At 41.1% G+C, this 18,571-nt stretch overlaps 1 protein-coding gene across 4 annotated transcripts in view; it reads right to left on the bottom strand.

The window, feature by feature from the left end:
* The window catches only part of cep350 (centrosomal protein 350), an 82,080-nt gene that overhangs the window by 33,605 nt on the left and 29,904 nt on the right, over positions 1-18,571 (bottom strand). For 3 of the 4 annotated variants that reach the window (XM_034149675.1, XM_034149678.1, XM_034149676.1), the window contains exons 13-21: positions 18,494-18,571; positions 15,221-15,901; positions 13,990-14,131; positions 13,267-13,439; positions 11,373-11,556; positions 3,603-3,757; positions 2,982-3,145; positions 1,591-1,701; positions 1,228-1,365 (exon numbers count right to left, since the gene is read on the bottom strand). The exon at positions 18,494-18,571 is cut by the window's right edge and continues 182 nt beyond it. In XM_034149675.1, coding sequence (XP_034005566.1) covers positions 1,228-1,365; positions 1,591-1,701; positions 2,982-3,145; positions 3,603-3,757; positions 11,373-11,556; positions 13,267-13,439; positions 13,990-14,131; positions 15,221-15,901; positions 18,494-18,571 — 1,826 coding nt within the window. The remainder of the gene's footprint in view (positions 1-1,227; positions 1,366-1,590; positions 1,702-2,981; positions 3,146-3,602; positions 3,758-11,372; positions 11,557-13,266; positions 13,440-13,989; positions 14,132-15,220; positions 15,902-18,493) is intronic. The other variant, XM_034149677.1, reaches the window with a different exon arrangement.

Genomic DNA, 18,571 nt, shown 5'->3' with positions numbered 1-18,571 from the left:
ACTGGCAGGCCGCAAAAAACTTCACGGCGTATACTGCCACCCGAAGTCCCCGGACTTCAGTAGAAGCTGCTGGGACTCCCAGCAGCTTCTACTGAAGCCTTCCGAGTAAATCGCCAGAACGCCGACACCTCCTCATCTCCACCGCTCCCATGCTTTCTTTGGTGTTGCCATAAGTTAGTCTCTCTCCGTTGGTGCGCGGAGCTAATGCTAATGCTAATAATGCTAATGCCAGCAAATAAAATGGCGGCTTCACAAAACCTTTTGGGAGTTTTACGGGGCGTGGTTTTCAATCCGCCCAGCCAATCAAAAATGGGAACCTTTTTCTCCCATGAAAGTACCTGCTCTCTAGCAGGGACGGAAAAGGGGGTGGAAAAGGGTTCTCATGAACTAAGTTCTAGTTCGGGATTTTTTTGTGTGTAAACGCACATTTTCGGAACTATATCGGAACTACACTGGGAAAAGTACTCCGGTGTGAAAGCGCCTATTGAGAGATAGAGGGGAAGACATTGCCTGAACACTTCTGCCGGCTCGGGTTTCAAACCCACCTACTAGCTACTGGAGTGACAACTCAAAATGTATTGCATCTCTGCGTGAATGATTAGATCATTTCACCTAAATGAAATCAAATGAAATGATGTTGATGGTTAAGTGAGCTTCACATGTAGGCCTACTGAGTTCTGAACTTGCCATTTAGATCTGTAAAGGCCTTGGGGCTTTGTTGTTTGATTTAATTTAAACACAATATATGCACTCCACTATGCTGTTGTAGTATTTACTGTATCTGAAGCTCTTAATATGATTGCTCATATTTCAAGCCATCTTTTTCCCGGCCCGTCGCTTTGGATCATTTTCATCAACCGGCCCCATTCCAAACTAATTGAATAGCCCTGCCATAGACCATAACATCCTGATATCTAAATTGCACACTTACGGAATGAGAGGAATAGCTCAGAACTGGATAGGAAGTTATTTGAAGAATAGACAACAATATGTACAATTTCATGGTAATACGTCTAATTCTATGAAGATTAAATGTGGAGTCCCACAAGGTTCAGTTTAGGGTCCAAAACTCTTTCATTTGTCTATTAATGACATTTGAGACACCTCAAAGTTACTTCAATTTTTTCAGTTCAGGGGATGATTGAACTATTTGGGGCAGAAAGTATTACAAAAGAAATGGTAGAAATCAGCTGTTGTTCCCGGATGGATCCCCAGAGGGACGCTCACCTCTCGGATGTGTCGGGCGGTGTCGGCCGTGTACCGCGCCGCCTCCGTCTGCTGACTCATCATCTCCTTAGCCGCCTCCTGAAGACCCACCAACGTCTCCTTCTGATTCGACGCCAAGCTCTCCTGCAGTTGATGAGCCTGGACATCACACACACAGAGAGAGAGAGAGAGAGAGAGAGAGAGTGAGTGTGAGTGTGAGTGAGTGTGTGTGTCTGTATGTATGACTGAGTGAGTGAGTCTCTCTGTGTGTGTGTGTGTGTGTGTGTGTGTGTGTGTGTGTGTGTGTGTGTCTCTGTGTGTGAGTGTGTGCATGTATGACTGAGTGAGTGAGTGAGCGTGTGTGTGAGTGTGTGTGTGTGTTACCCTGGCCACTCTCTGTCTGTTCTCCTCCAGCTGTAGTTGCGTCTCCAGCGCTTCTCTCTCAGCTTTGATCTTCAGTTCGTAGAGGTCACGAGCGTGAGCCAGCTGCCGTGCCTGAAGGGTCAAAGGTCAGAGAGCAGGTCAGTTCAGAGCGTCAAGATTCAAGGCTTTTATTGTCATTTGTACATTAGCTACAGTTTAGAAATGTCAATGAAATTCTGAGGTCACAGATCACCTCTAACAGTGCAACACAATAAAAACAGATAAAATAGAACAGAAACAAACATTCTATTTCAGAGCATCGATACAGACATAAGTCTCTGAAGTGCATGGAGTTATTCATCATTTTTCTTTAATTATAAAGCCAACAATTCATTTCTTCTGTACTGTTTTTATTTATTCTCATGTTGAGTATATTGTACGCTGCACAGTTGAAGGGACTTTGCATTTTCATTGCCATCAACTCCACTGTAGCTATTGTGCAGATGACAATAAAACCTTTGAATATTGAATGCATAGAATCAACACACTACAGGAAAGGGGAAACACCAAAAAGCACAGAGAACTGTTAACCCCTAAAACTCGACTTCACTAAACTGCAGAGCGTCTTTGTAGTGCTGTACGACACAATTACTTGATTTGATTTGATTTATTTCGAATGTGTAAAACAATAATACAAAAGAATTAAAAGTATAATGAAATTTAACATGAGAATTATATATAAACAAATTATCTACTTAATTACACACCCGAAAAGAGGTGGGAAGAAGTTTACACTTATTTAATCCCACCCCTTCTCCCAAAGACTAAATTATTAACATATATTTTTTATTTTTCCTAAAGAAATATATTTGTTATTGAAAAACAAAAACATAAAATAAATAAACAGATAAATAGACAAACAAATACATAAAACAGCTAAATGGTAATCAAGAAAAAATAACAAACCAAATAAATAAACCGTAAACACCCAGTTATGATTAAACTACTACTCCTACTACCACTACTCCTCCTACTACTACTCCTACCACTACTCCTCCTCCTACTACCACTACTACCACCACTACCACTACTACTACTACAACAACTACTACAACAACTACAACTACTCCTACTATTATTACTCCTACAACTACCACTACAACTCCTACCACTCCTACTACCACTCCTACTACTCCTCTTACTACTACCACTACTACTACTCCTACTACCACTACCACTACCACCACTACTACTACTACTACAACAACAACTACTACTACTCCTACTATTACTCCTACTACTCCTACTACTACTATTACTCCTACAACTACCACTACTACTACTCCAACTACTCCTACTCCTACTACTACTCCTACTACTAAATTACTCTCAGCATTGAACCCCTTCCTCACCTTGAGCATCTGGGCCAATGAGACGCTCTCCTGCTGAGCCATGGAGACTCCCATCACCCGCTCCACGTCTCCCAGCTGACGCACCGACTCCTCCATGGTCTCCAGGTGATGAAGCTCTGCGGCCATACGCTGCTGAAGGACAGCAGGGGAGTACTGCAGGTCACCTGGGAGAGGAGAGGGTACAAGTGTTTTGTGTTCAAAATGTAAGAAGTCAAAGTAAAAAGTCGTCAGAAAAATAAGTAGCGGAGTAAAGTACTGATACCAGAAAAATGTACTTAATGTTTAGTTCAGATTACCTCCACGTCAGAAATTATCATGCTTGTCATATGTCTATCTCCATAGAGGCTGAATCATCATGTTAATCACATAGCTATCATATGCCTCAAACAGTCCTGATGCTCTTCTAGGTAATCATACATCCTGTCATGTACACAGCTACAGTTATCATTGTTATCATGTTACTCTCAGATTGGAAGAGGACATTCAGTATTTTACCAACAGTAACTGTCTATCTGGAAAGCTTTTGTAATACATAGCACAGTTGAAATCACATATTCTTCTAGGTACGCTCTAATTCATATAACATGTGTTGTTTATGATATAAATATGAGTTTTGTGTACCTGTGGTCTTGGTCTCGGCTCTTCCACTGCGCGCTGAGGTGTTTGGGTTATTCCCCCCCAGAGAGCCACTCCTCTCACCGGGAGAGTTTCCTCCTGGAGGAGAGCCGGAGGACGAAGGAGACGCCTTTCTGTGTCTGAGCGCTGAAGACTTCTTACTGTCAAGTCCAAAACAAAGAGTATGATTAATAAAGGAACAAAGGAGAAAACAAAGCTCAGGTAAGCACACACAGATCCTATGAAGTGGATATGTTTGTAGCATCAAGATAAGATAGGACTTTATTTATCCCGAAAGAAATGGTCGTGCCAGAGTTACAAAAATATAACACAGCAGCATAATAATAAAACTGTACACTAACAGTGCCGTGAAAAGAGCAATGAAATGACTACAGGAAACAAAGACGGTCACATCATTAATGTAAAATACTGGACAGTGACGAGCTGTATTTAGTAGTGCAAAAAGAATGCACTGGCAGATACGTAATTACACGTTCTTATAGAACATTATTAATAATAATAATAATATTGCTATATAGCAGAGAGTTTTGTGATGATGGTAATGGTTAGGGATGCTCCGATCGATCGGTGCTCTCTAAAAATGCCGATCGCGAGAGCCGATCGCATGACGTGAAATACATGACACTTTTCTCTGTGCGCGGCAAAACAAGCTCGCCAAAATGGCTTCACCAGTCTGGCTAGTATTTGAAGGTGTCCGAAAAAGTTAAATAGTGGTATGCAGACGTGTGTGGAAGGCAGAAATCCTGCCAGCTCCACCGCTCTGTGACGGACCGTGAGGTGAGCGGAACCAGAAACACACATTAAGGAAAGTTAGACTAACCACACTTAAGCTTATTTTATCTACCTCTGGAACTAGCTAAACTAGTTATAAATATATTTATTCTTCACTGTCGGGTCATTACTGGATCAGTGAGCTGCATGAGACAATACTGACAGGCTGTCAGGAGAGAGAGAGAGAGAGAGAGCGAGAGACAGAGACAGAGACAGAGACAGAGACAGACAGAGAGAGAGAGAGAGAGAGAGACAGAGAGAGAGAGAGAGAGAGAGAGAGAGAGAGAGAGACAGAGAGAGACAGAGAGAGACAGAGAGAGAGAGCGCTTCCGCTCATCTCCCGTGTTATTATCCAAAGTTAATGTAAACTTGAATAATGTACTTCATCTGAATGTAATAATTATGTTGGTTGTTGTTTGTGGAAGCTCCAGTGAATGAGCATTAACTGAGTTTTAAACATCACTTTAAATGGAAGACCCCCATAGGCCCCGCCCACTCGATCGGAATCGGCCGATACTGATTCCGGCGATCGGCCCCAAAATTGTCGATGGGAGCATCCCTAGTCATGGTATGTATATATTGCACATAGTGGTTAAGAAGGACTCAGGTGGATGGGCTTCTCTGCATGGGAATCAGAAATAGATGTTTTAAAGATGTTTTTAAAACAATATACATTTAGTGAAAGAGGTTTTTGAATAGGGCAGCAGCTCATCAAGATGTCTATTTAGTACAAACCAGCACTTCCTCTATTTGTATTCAACAGGAAATGTGTTGTATTTTAAGCAGTGCAAATAAAGAAGAAGCAAAACTGAGTACACATTTAACATGTTCCTCCAGATTCTGAAACTGTACAAGAGAGGAGAGATTGTTTATAGCTTTGCAGAGAGGGTTAACCAAATGATGAAGATACAAGAGGGGCCCCTCGTCCTGAGCAGCAGGGAGGGAGGATGGATGAAGCATGAATGGGTTTATTGTGCTGCTGGGAAGCCCAACGCCTCAGAGATCAGGGTGTACTTTCACTTTGAGAGCAGATCGTTAGAAAAGATACGCACAGAGAGGGCAAAAGTACACACATCCTTCACTCAAGTAGAAGTACACACATCCTTTACTCAAGTAGAAGTACACACATCCTTCACTCAAGTAGAAGTACACACATCCTTTACTCGAGTAGAAGTACACACATCCTTTACTCAAGAAGTACACACATCCTTCACTCAAGTAGAAGTACACACATCCTTCACTCAAGTAGAAGTACACACATCCTTTACTCAAGTAGAAGTACACACATCCTTTACTCAAGTAGAAGTACACACATCCTTCACTCAAGTAGAAGTACACACATCCTTTACTCAAGTAGAAGTACACACATCCTTCACTCAAGTAGAAGTACACACATCCTTCACTCAAGTAGAAGTACACACATCCTTTACTCAAGTAGAAGTACACACATCCTTCACTCAAGTAGAAGTACACACATCCTTTACTCAAGTAGAAGTACACACATCCTTCACTCAAGTAGAAGTACACACATCCTTTACTCAAGTAGAAGTACACACATCCTTCACTCGAGTAGAAGTACACACATCCTTTACTCGAGTAGAAGTACACACATCCTTTACTCAAGAAGTACACACATCCTTCACTCAAGTAGAAGTACACACATCCTTCACTCAAGTAGAAGTACACACATCCTTCACTCAAGTAGAAGTACACACATCCTTTACTCAAGTAGAAGTACACACATCCTTCACTCAAGTAGAAGTACACACATCCTTTACTCGAGTAGAAGTACACACATCCTTTACTCAAGTAGAAGTACACACATCCTCAACATGTAAGAAGTAGAAAGTACAGGTATTTGTGTTCAACATGTAAGAAGTAGAAGTAAAAAGTCGTAGTAGTGGAGTAAAGTACTGATACCAGAAAAGTGTACTTAAGTACAGTAACGAAGTATTTGTACTATCCACTACTTCCCACCTCTGGATACGGATATGAATGCTCTCTGCTTAAAGTCTATATAACTCTGAAAAGTGATGCACGAGCCTTTACTAAAGAAACACAAAATCAGTACTTCAAGTTCAACAACAACCTGCCGGAAACACTCCCGTCTGAAAGTCTGAAGTGCCCCGATAAACATTCATCTGTTTGTCATCATGCAATCTACTTGTCTATCTAAATAGTTATCACCGCAATAAACCATATTTAATTGTGTCTTAATGTACATTATTTAATTTGATATTCTGTTATTGTACATATCATACTCTACTTACATGTAGATAGACTTCTTACACTATTTTATTATATACCGTGGAGGAAATTAGTATTTGATCCCCTGGAGATACTCATTGAAATGATAGACTGTTCATTTATTTGCATGTGGGCAAACAGGGAATCAAATACTCATTTCCTCCACTGCGTGTTGCATTGTTGGAGGAGCTCAGCTCAGAAGGATTGCATTGAAATGTCTAAACTGTAGCTGCTGTGCATATGACAATAAAACCTTTGAATCTTTGAAAATGGCATGCCTTCACCCTGAGAGGAATCTGCCACCTGGGCTTTGTGAGCAGCGTTAGACGTCTCAAATATCACTACTGGGCGCTGAGATTAAAAGGGAAAATAACTCTCTCCTTCCCTTGGCTTTGGGCCCAGGACCCTGAGGGCCTCCAGAACAAAACAGCCTCTGTCTCTGGTCCAACTGCAGCAGCTGCTCAGACCCTCCAGTAGTGTTTAGACTGGCAGGCTGCACTCTTAAAGGTCTCCTATCATGCTATTTTTAGGCATATATTATAAGGTCTCAGATGTATATCAAAATGGTAACACTTTATTTTTGAAAAAGGTACACATATTCGCCATCAACTAGTTATTAATTAACATGCATATTAGCAGTGTATTGGCTCTTTATTAGTCATCATAAACAGTGTTGGGCGAGTTACTTCCAAAATGTAATACAGTACATATTACTGTCTTTTTTAAGTAATAAGTTACATTACAATATTACTGTCTCTGAAATGTACACTACTTTTATATTACTTTTGAGATACTTTCACCAAAATAACCGCAAAAGAATGGCTAGGTATTTGAAATGCTAAAATGTAGTTTAGTGCAGCTCATTATACATCCAGTGAAGGGCGATGTGGTATAGCAACAACTGGGTAGGCCATTAAGGCTACTAACAACTTGTATTACACGGCTTAGTTGAATACTGGATTCTGATTGTAAATTCAGAACATGTGACACGTTGTTAATACAGCAGTACAGACCACTGTCAAGGACTATGATGAAGGTTGCTAAGGAGGATCAAGAAAGAGAAAAGAGAAGAGGTTAAAAGACGGAGCGCTGGACATCAGATAAATCACCAGAAGAAGACAGACAGGAAGTAAACACTAACAGGAACACGGAATGGGCTCTGTAGTTTGTTTAGTATATGGCCGTGTAATAAGCGGGATAGTGTGCAGCGAGGCGGTCATTGTGGGGAAAAGAACATCCGACAGGCGGGTCAGGGAACCCGACACGAAGCGGAGGGATCTTGATGAGCCTGAAGGGTAAACAGCAGGTTTCCTAATCGACCCTCTCTGGTGTCGGAATGTCTCGCGATGTTGGTACATTCTTAAAAAACAAAACACCATTTAATTCTGGGCTAAAATGTGTTGTAACTGCGCTACTGAGAATGGTAACGGGTAGTATATTACCCACATTTCATTAGTAATGCGTTACATTACTTCGTTACAGCAAAAAGTAATACATTACTGTAACGCATTACACCCAACACTGATCATAAAACACTTATGACTGCCTTATTCTACATGACCATATTCTACAGTACTAGGCACATTTTTTAAGAGTTTTTCCTCAATAACCCTCTTACCGCCTTAATTAGTGCTTATTTATTGTAAGTCAGGACGTTGTTGTACATGAGTTTGGGTCTTAATATGCTCAATATGGGCCTAATAAGGCATTCTCTCATAACACCTAACAAATATGGTCTATTCTTATGTAACAAGACATGAAACTAAAAGTATTAATTGTGTCAAAATTACTCAAAATGTGGTGTTTCTAACTCAGAATATGTTGAAAGTGAAGTCTTGTATCATAACTGATAAGCTGGTAGTTTGACTCGAATATGTTAATGAACAACTAGTTGATGGTGAATATGTGTAACCTTAATCTAAAGTGTTACCATACAAATATATATATAAAACATGTCTATGAAGTGTTTTGCTCAAAATACCAAACAGATCCTTTTAGCCTCAAACCCCTCTATTTCAGCGGTTACTAAAGTGCTGATTCTGGGTCAGTAGCTTTAACAAATAAAAGTAAAAAATACTAAGCTAAACGCTGCCGTGATTAAACACAAATAAATATATATATGACCATGAACATATCATGTTCCAAACCACATCAAGGATTCTCTCTGAAACAGCATGGAGCTCAAACTCTTTCTCTCTCTCAGGTTTACCACAAGGTGAGTTCCTTCTGATTTCCTGCTTCTTCACACATGCTCTCTCCAGTACAGGTTAGCTCTGAGTGTTAGCATGCTAATGTGAACACAGACCATATTACTTCCAGAACACGTCTCATTGTTTCTGACAGCAACGTTTCTGATTGGCCCGTTGGTGTAAAGCCCGCCCACATTTTAGTAATGCCGTCATGACGCAGCAAATCTGGATCAGCTCCGTTGTTCCCCCGTTTTTAGAGATGTGGGTACGGAGGAAAAGAGAGAGGGGTTTGTTTCCTGACACTTTGTGAGTCTCCTGACACACCGGGGACACACCGGGGACACACCAGGGACACATAGGGACACACCAGGGACACACCGGGGACACACCGGGGACACACCGGGGACACACCGGGGACACACCGGGGACACACCGGGGGGACACCGGGGACACACCGGGGGGACACCGGGGACACACCGGGGACACACCGGGGACACACCGGGGACACACCGGGGGGACACCAGGGACACACCGGGGACACACCAGGGACACACCAGGGACACATGTTGATGTATATAGGACATAACAAAAGTGCATTTTGTATAATAGGAGAGCTTTAAAGCGCAGTTTACGGACCTCTGCATCACTCTCAGTTTTTAAGAAGACCCACCTGTTCCCGCACCGCATTTTACTGACTGTCATTTATTTTAATTCTGACCTTTTATGCTCTTAGCCTTTTTTATATAACCATATTTGATTCAATATGCTCCTTAGATAACTTTGTATTGTATTGTATTTTCTCCTCATTGTGAAGCACCTTGAGATGACGTTGTTTTTAAAAGTGTGCTATATAAAAGGGAAATATATTATTATGATTAGTTTAGAAATGAGTCACGCCCAGATAAATGAACCTTATAATATGTACAAAGTGGAGGTTTCTGAGTGGGAAAGCTGAGTTGACCCAGCGATGAAAAGATCTCTTTCAGCTCTGAGTGCACGTAGATTTTATTTAAGCTCGACATACTTTGGAGAGGAAACAGTGCGGCTTCACGGGCTAATCTTGGTTTGAATTTGCATCCAGAGAAAAGGAAATAAGGCAGATACTATCATGCTGGCAGGCTAATAGTCAAATGCAGCAGTTCTGCACTCGAGGTAACAGACACCCAGGAAGGAAGGAAATGCCAGAGACACCAGGATGTGCAGGTTATTTTAACCTGTAGGAGGGCTGCATATTTAATTAATGTTATTAAAATGGCAAAAGTTCAAATACAAGGAAGCACAATATTTGGTCAAGGCTAAATATAAGTTAAAGGTCACCTATCATGCTATTATTAGGCAATAGCATAGGTCTCAGATATATACAAATATATAAAAAACATTCAAACTGCAAATATCCCAACCTTCAAATCCTTTCCCATATAATAATGATAATGAGAATCTTGTAGCCCTAACTGTGGGAACACCATCCTCTTGATCACCGCTCATTTGCTCCATTTTGATACCTTAGAGTTGCTTTAGTTTAAAGGTCTCCTATTACACTATTTGTAGGCATTGTATAGGTCTCAGATATATAAAGAACATGCTTATGAAGTGTTTTGCTCAAAATACCAAACAGCTCACTCATTCTAGCCTCAAACCCCTCTGTTTCAGCCTGTTAGATAAGTCTAATGGCGCATTTCCACTGCAGCGTGTAGCGCGGTTTAAGCGTGCCGTGCCAAAGCCGGCCCGTTTTTTGTTGCGTTTCCACTAGGGGTAGTTCCGGCTAACGGGTACTTTTTCACAGTTTTTCTGGCTCTCCAAAATCGAGGTTCTTTCTGGGCCAACAACCGGGCTGAGTATGCTAAACTAGTGAGAGAATCGCTGGCAAGGGGGCTACAACTACAACAAGATGGACATATTTGACCGTGATTTAATTGTAATACACGTTTCAAAATGATGCCGAAGTAACAACATACTGATACCGGTTAGTAAAAACCATGAATTAATGCTTTGACAAGTCTGCAGACAGACGGCAGGCGAAACACCTTTTAAAATGCTTGTTTTCTAAATGGAGATTGGCTAAGCTAACGCAGTATATGCTCCGACCGTCCACACTCACAACAACGGCCTACAGACATAAATAAAGCAGCGACTGTATTCACCATGACACAGGCAGTCTGTGGTTTGTACTTGTTTCACTTTTGTCTAGTTTCTGAACAGATATGAGGAGCTGTGAGCTCTGTGGGCTAACAGCTAACGGCTGATGTTGGTTTTGTGTTTCTCATTGAAGATGACGTCACGGCTCCGCCTACACTGCGTTACCATAGTTACTGCCCCAGCTACTAAACTGTAATGGAAACGCAGCATAAAGGGAGCCTGGCCTACCAAGGCCTAACTATACCGTACTGAGCCGTGCGAGGCCCTGCAGTGGAAAAGCACCATAATTGTGGAAACACCTCTTGATCAGCGCTCATTTGCTCCAGCTTGATACCTTTGAGTTGCTTTTACATCGTCAAAAAGAACACAAACTCACGTTCACTTTAGTGTGATTTAATATATATAGTGTTACCTGTGGTGAGAAAGCTCTGTTGCTTCCCCTGAAGCCTCGTTAGAGCGGACGCTTCTGGCCTGGCTGTTGGGAGAGCTTTTGTCCGAGCCTCTCCTCCTGGAGTCGGAGGATAAAGCGTCTGAAGGAGGAGAGCAGGAGCTGTGATCCTCCACCAGAGTGCCATCGCTGTGGTCTGACGCTGCGCCTGCAGAGGAACACAGAGGTTATGAGAGGGGTTTGTAGCAGAGAGGGCAAGAGTACACACATCCTTTACTCAAGTAGAAGTACACACATCCTTTCCTCAAGTAGAAGTACAGATACTCGTGTTTAAAAGTACTCTGGTGAAAGTAGAAGTACTGACTAAACTTCTTTACTCAAGTAAAAGTAAAGAGAGCTTTGAAATGTACTTCAGTAAAAAGTACCCATAACTAGCAGCTGTTTTAAAGAGTACCTGACCTCCCTTTATATTAATAGAACAATAATGTCATTGTTAGCTAATGAATGTTTCCATGCTGAACAACGGCAACATGACAACGTTTTCATTGGTCCCTCTTCTTTAGAGAAGACCAGGAAATGATGGATACACGGATCGTGTTCAAATCAATAGGCACGCAATGACTCTAAATAATAATGATCACGCCACCAAACACACATTCAAACTAAAGGAACCAGCCTGTTTGGAAAATGAGAGAAGTAGAAAGTACAGGTATTTGGGTTCAACATGTAAGAAGTAGAAAGTACAGGTATTTGTGTTCAAAATGTAAGAAGTAGAAAGTACAGGTATTTGTGTTCAACATGTAAGAAGTAGAAAGTACAGGTATTTGTGTTCAACATGTAAGAAGTAGAAAGTACAGGTATTTGTGTTCAACATGTAAGAAGTAGAAAGTACAGGTATTTGTGTTCAACATGTAAGAAGTAGAAAGTACAGGTATTTGAGTTCAACATGTAAGAAGTAGAAAGTACAGGTATTTGTGTTCAACATGTAAGAAGTAGAAAGTACAGGTATTTGTGTTCAACATGTAAGAAGTAGAAAGTACAGGTATTTGGGTTCAAAATGTAAGAAGTAGAAAGTACAGGTATTTGTGTTCAACATGTAAGAAGTAGAAAGTACAGGTATTTGGGTTCAACATGTAAGAAGTAGAAAGTACAGGTCTTTGTGTTCAACATGTAAGAAGTAGAAAGTACAGGTATTTGTGTTCAACATGTAAGAAGTAGAAAGTACAGGTATTTGTGTTCAACATGTAAGAAGTAGAAAGTACAGGTATTTGTGTTCAACATGTAAGAAGTAGAAAGTACAGGTATTTGGGTTCAACATGTAAGAAGTAGAAAGTACAGGTATTTGTGTTCAACATGTAAGAAGTAGAAAGTACAGGTATTTGTGTTCAACATGTAAGAAGTAGAAAGTACAGGTATTTGAGTTCAACATGTAAGAAGTAGAAAGTACAGGTATTTGTGTTCAACATGTAAGAAGTAGAAAGTACAGGTATTTGTGTTCAACATGTAAGAAGTAGAAAGTACAGGTATTTGGGTTCAAAATGTAAGAAGTAGAAAGTACAGGTATTTGTGTTCAACATGTAAGAAGTAGAAAGTACAGGTATTTGGGTTCAACATGTAAGAAGTAGAAAGTACAGGTATTTGGGTTCAAAATGTAAGAAGTAGAAAGTACAGGTATTTGTGTTCAACATGTAAGAAGTAGAAAGTACAGGTATTTGGGTTCAAAATGTAAGAAGTCAAAGTAAAAAGTCGTCAGAAAAATAAGTAGTGGAGTAAAGTACTGATACCAGAAACATGTACAGTAACAAAGTATTTGTACTCCACTACTTCCCACCTCTGGTTTGTAGCCATGTTTCCATATAGAGAGCATTTGATTGATTTCCTTTTATATATAAAAAGAAGAATGATCTAAATCGCTCACCTATTCTTCTGGCGGAGGGTTTTGAGGAGGCAGGAGTTGATCCGGAGGAGAGATGAGGGGAGTGAATAGAGGAGTGAATAGACGAGTGAAAGGATGAATGCTGGGAACTGATGCCTCCTGTACTTTTGTCATACGGTGACCTCCTCATCAGCTCCTCAAAGTGACTGTTCACACTGACACAGAGCAGAGAGAAAACACACCATCAATCACTTCTAAAACACAGATCAGTATCCGATACACAACACAAAAATATATATATATATCCTTTACCCGCCACTGAGCCTGCAAACCCGTTCTGAAGAAATGTGCAGTGCCAAACAGGCTCATTGCAGCCACCTGTGATAAGACACACCTTTTGCCAAATATCAGCATTTTCTTACTTTTCATTTTTTGGCACAGATTGCAAAGTGGCAAAGTATTATAACTTATTGTTCTAGCAAAGGGTATGCACAATTATATTATGTATTTATTTATTTGAGCACACAGATTTATGGAGCATTGTTTTATTATCACTGTTCTAGCAAAGTGATTATTTTTATCATATTGATGTATTTTAATAAATGTTAACTTGGCCCAATACGTGACTATTTGTGTTGGGGGGGCCGACTTTTTTTTTCTCCAAAGGGGGGCCTGACAAAAAGTTTGAGAGCCACTGCATTAGTGTGACGTGACTGCCATCTAGTGGTCACTTTAAAAACTGCCTTCCACTCATTCATTTCTTACCTGCGTGAGTTGGAGCCTCTCTTTAACTGTGCGCTCGCTCCGCTGCTGTGCAATGACACAAAGTCGTCTTCATACACCGCTGCGTCTACGGGGCCGTTAGCAGAGGGAGGAGAGAGAGCAGAGGGGGAGATTCTCTCACTCCCTGCAGGAAGAGAGGGAGACACAACAGACAGGAGACATATTAAGGATCATTTAGCAGCCAGGTATATATTGTACAGTTATTAACGGCATATATATATATATATATATATATATATATATATTGCACATCATTTGTATTTCACAGCAAGTTGTTGGTATGAACACTACAGTTTGATGCGTGTAGCTCTCCAAGTTACACATTTCCACATTGATCCAACACCAGGTTGAGTTGCACACAAAAAGGATGTGGAACAAAAATACTATATATATATACATCTTCACAGGTACAGGCAACAATAGAAATGGATAACATAGCAGGAGGCAGAGGAAAGGAAATGGATGTGCAGTATTAACAATATCTACATAGGCTAGAAGGAGGGGTGACTGGAAGTAAAGGTCAGACGATGCAATTTGTGTGTGTTTTACAGAATGCTGATATAAAATATAAAACGCCTAACCAACAGGCTGGCTCCCAATGACGGATTAAAGGTGGTTTTAAGAGCTTTTGGGGTTTGTGTGTGTGTGTACATCTGGCTCTGACACTAGCCAGTACCTCCCAATACATAGACCTCAGTGGAAAGGTACTGTTTACTAATAGGGGTGGGGGAAATCATCGATACAGCAGAGTATCGCGATGCTTTGCGATATTGTATCGATACACGGACGCCAAGTATCGATATTTTATTATATGTAACTATTCATATTGCAAATCCAAATGAACGTTCTTGCTAACAATTGCTTTTTCAATCCACTAGATGGCGCTGAGCTTCTTCATGTGCGGTCATGGCCATGGGTAAAGAGAGTGGGATTGGCAGGAAGTTAGTCAAAACTAAATATGTAAATATATATATCGTAATATATTCGTATCGCAATACTTAGCATATCGTAAAATCGCAATACTATACAATACTATCCTGGCTTTCTTGTACATATCATATTCTATTTACTTTTTATTATATATGTTGCCTTGTTGGAGGAGTTCAGGTCAGAAGAATTTCATGGCCATTTCTAAACTGTAGCTTTGTGCATATGACAATAAAACCGTTTGAATCTTGAAAAAGTATTGCAACAGCATGGTATCATTACTAACCTGTAAGTCTTCCCTGAAGGTTCTTGGTGTAGATGTTGATGACGCTCAGAGGGCTCCCTTTGTTCAGCTCCTCCCAGGGTGCTTTGCTGCTGTCGTGCTGTGTGAAGCTGAGGGTTGAGCACCTGGCCGCCTCCCTCTGAAACTCCGACAGCCTGTGGTAGTCCTTCCTCTGCCCCGCGCAGTACTCCGCTGCCTCCAGACGCTCTGCTGCTGCTGCTGCTGCTCGGGGGAAACGACCGTGTGAGGAGGAGGAGGGGTGAGGAGGACTTACATCATCCTCAGAGAAACTCCCCTCACTCAGCAGAGGACCCTCGCTGATGGACCCGGCACTGGAGTCAAGAGTCCCATTCTTATCCTCTCTTCTTGATTCTCCGTTATCCATTCTCTCCACTCGGTCCAAGCCGTTGACCAGCCTCTCCCTCTCATGTGTGTTGAGCCCTGTCTCGTCTGCAGGTGTGTGTGGATTGTTTGTAAAGGTGTGTGTACCCTTGTTGTCTTTCTGTCCCCTGAGTGCATGTAGATTTCCTGCTCCTGGTAGAGCCGTGCCATTGTATGAACTTGTATGACCTGTGCTGGTCAGAATCCTCTGGATCCTCGACGCCACGTCATCGTTTTCGGCCCAGCTTCCAGCGTCAGGATCCCCTTGAGAGGGTCTTATAACATCCATGGGGGTTTCTAAATCTGAATCAGAATCAGAAAGAGGGTTAGTACCAGGTGGGTAGACACGTACGAGGAATTTGACTTGGTGTGGTGGTGCAAACATAAAAATTAAACAAAAATTAAAAACACAGATAGAAAACTATTTTAAGAAAACTATAATAACATAAAAAAATTAAAACAAATATAGTCAAATATAGCAGTATTTACATTGAAATAATGGAATTGTTATGGCAGATTCCTTATTACAGCGTATTTCTGGCTCATAGAGAGGCGAAGTCCCTCCTCTTCCGGGGGACCTCCATGGGACCTTATTTCGGAAAAGTTATGCATTGAAGTCAATGGGGAGAGAAAGATTATCTCTCGATCCCGTTTGAATTGTGCCACGAATTACACATATGATGTTTGTCAATTTAAAAGATAATTTTGCAAGTAAAAAAAATAAAAATGTGTGAAGTAACACTTTTTTTGTGTGAAACCTCTCAATGAACTACATCTCCCGTCTCGCACCACACACCCAGACGGCCGTCACGTTGGCACATTTCACTTCTTTCTTTCAGAATGAGGTGGAAAGTATTAAAAGAGATGAAAATCACTCCAAGTCTGGGCATGTTGAGAGCTGTACATACACACAAGGGGAGTTAGTCGGTTCCTAAGAGCCAGCATGCGGGACCGGGACTCTGGGATTTGTAGTCTTTCTAGTTGCCTATTTTTCATAGTCTTATATTTCAACAGTTTTACGACAAACTGTGACTTTTTTGACGTGGAAATTATTATTTAAGATTGACAAACATCATATGTGTAATTTGTGGCACAATTCAAACGGGATCGAAAGATAATCTTTCTCTCCCCATTGACTTCAATACATACTTTTTCCGAAATAAGGTCCCATGGGTCGGAAGTAGATGGGCGGGACTTCGCCTCTCTATTTATTAAGGTAACACAGGTCAGAGAGGCTCCAGTGCCTCTTCCGCAATTATCAGCAGATGTACCCACGCTAAGTAAAACTGACCCAATGTGATAGGAAGCTGATTAGATTATAACCATCATTATAGAGGTGTGTGTTAGTTAATGTAAGTGTGTGCGTTCATGTGCAAACGTATATATAGTTAATTGGATAATTCATATCCTGCAAGACTCCTAAAGACGTCATGAGATAATGACCTTTCGACATCTGGAACATACATGTTGCTCTGATGTTGCTGCGTCCATTTGGAGAACATGGTGCTTAGGGAACATGAGTGTGTGCTCATTGCAGAGGCTATATATGCTGTGTGATTGTTGCTACTGGTTGGGGGACATTTCCGCGATTGGCTGCTGTGGCAGAAGGTGAAATGTTTTCCCCATTATTGTTTGTTTGTTTGCGCAACTGAATAATAATGATTAATCTCAACCATGTCTGTGTTTGTGTTTTATTGATTCCTCTCTGTTTCATTCTTTCCTGTTGTGAGGGTTGATTTGCCACAACAGAATATTCAGGAACATTTATATTACGGACCAACAGACCTTCTCTCTGAGACATGCAAAGAGAACATTTGAAAAGTACTGGAGAAACTGGAAATGTTATGTGAAACCAAACTGATGTCCCATCACCTACTTGCTGTGTTTTGAAACTGTGCTTTACTTAACCCGGCACTAAGACCAAATAAACCGAACTTCATCTGTAAACTGAAGAGTCATAGACCCAGGACAGAGACTTGAAAAAGTTAGTTAGTTAGATGCTGCGTATCACAGTGCACTGAGATTTGTGACAAACTGTAAAGCATTAACCCATCACTGTACCCTGTATGCAAGGGCTGGTCTGCCTTCACTAACTGTACGGAGGCTCAGTCACTGGTACATTTTTATATATAAAGCCATGTTAGGGAAACTTCCACCCTACATCTGCTCCCTGATCTCACGGTGAATTGTAAGTGGCTACTGCCTGAGATCGCATGCTGTGGTTTTATTAAATGTGCCAACTGCTAGGACTGTCTTAGGGAAGGCATTTAGATGCGCAGCTCCACTGTCCTGGAATAGTCTGCAATTAAAATGGAAACTGAGCAATCTGGTGCCACTCAATGTTTTTAAAGCTCGGTTGGATGCTACTGAATCGGAAGCTGTTGGTACCTGTGCATGTGGATAGTTATGTAAATTGTAATCCCTGTAATGATGCTGTATGATGTCCTTTTGTTGTTCTGTTTATGTTTTTAATGTTTCATGTGGAACCTACTTGAGCAGGTCTCCCTTGAAAAAGAGATCAATGATCTCAATGGGATACAACCTGGATAAATAAAGGTTTGAAATGAAAAAGGTCAGTCATGGACAAAGTGGCCCAAAGACCCTGAGAGTGTGATGTAACCCTGCCTGTGTTAGCCCTACACGCCTGGATATGTATACACGTATGCACATACTGTTGGAGCATCTAAGGAGATACATGTGTATACGATTGTATAGATGTGTGTGCAAGTACGTATTGTATGTATGTATATTTTCTACAACATACTTTTTACCCAGGATGACCCTGTCTGCTTTCATATTGTTTGTCTGTTCATTATTGTAACAAAAACGAAAAAACAGTTTTCAAAAAAAGAAATAGAATGGAATAAAATATGTGCAGTAATAAATAAACAGTACCGTAGTTGAGCCCCTCCCCAGCGATCTTGCGTGCCTCGCTCTCGATGCGGTTGGAGAGGGAAGCCGCGGTGGCCTTCA

Source organism: Trematomus bernacchii, unplaced genomic scaffold (genome assembly GCF_902827165.1).
Source record: "Trematomus bernacchii unplaced genomic scaffold, fTreBer1.1, whole genome shotgun sequence".
Lineage (NCBI taxonomy): Eukaryota > Metazoa > Chordata > Actinopteri > Perciformes > Nototheniidae > Trematomus > Trematomus bernacchii.
The sequence above is the reverse complement of the archived record's forward strand: the minus strand, read 5'-3'. Positions and strand labels throughout refer to the sequence as shown.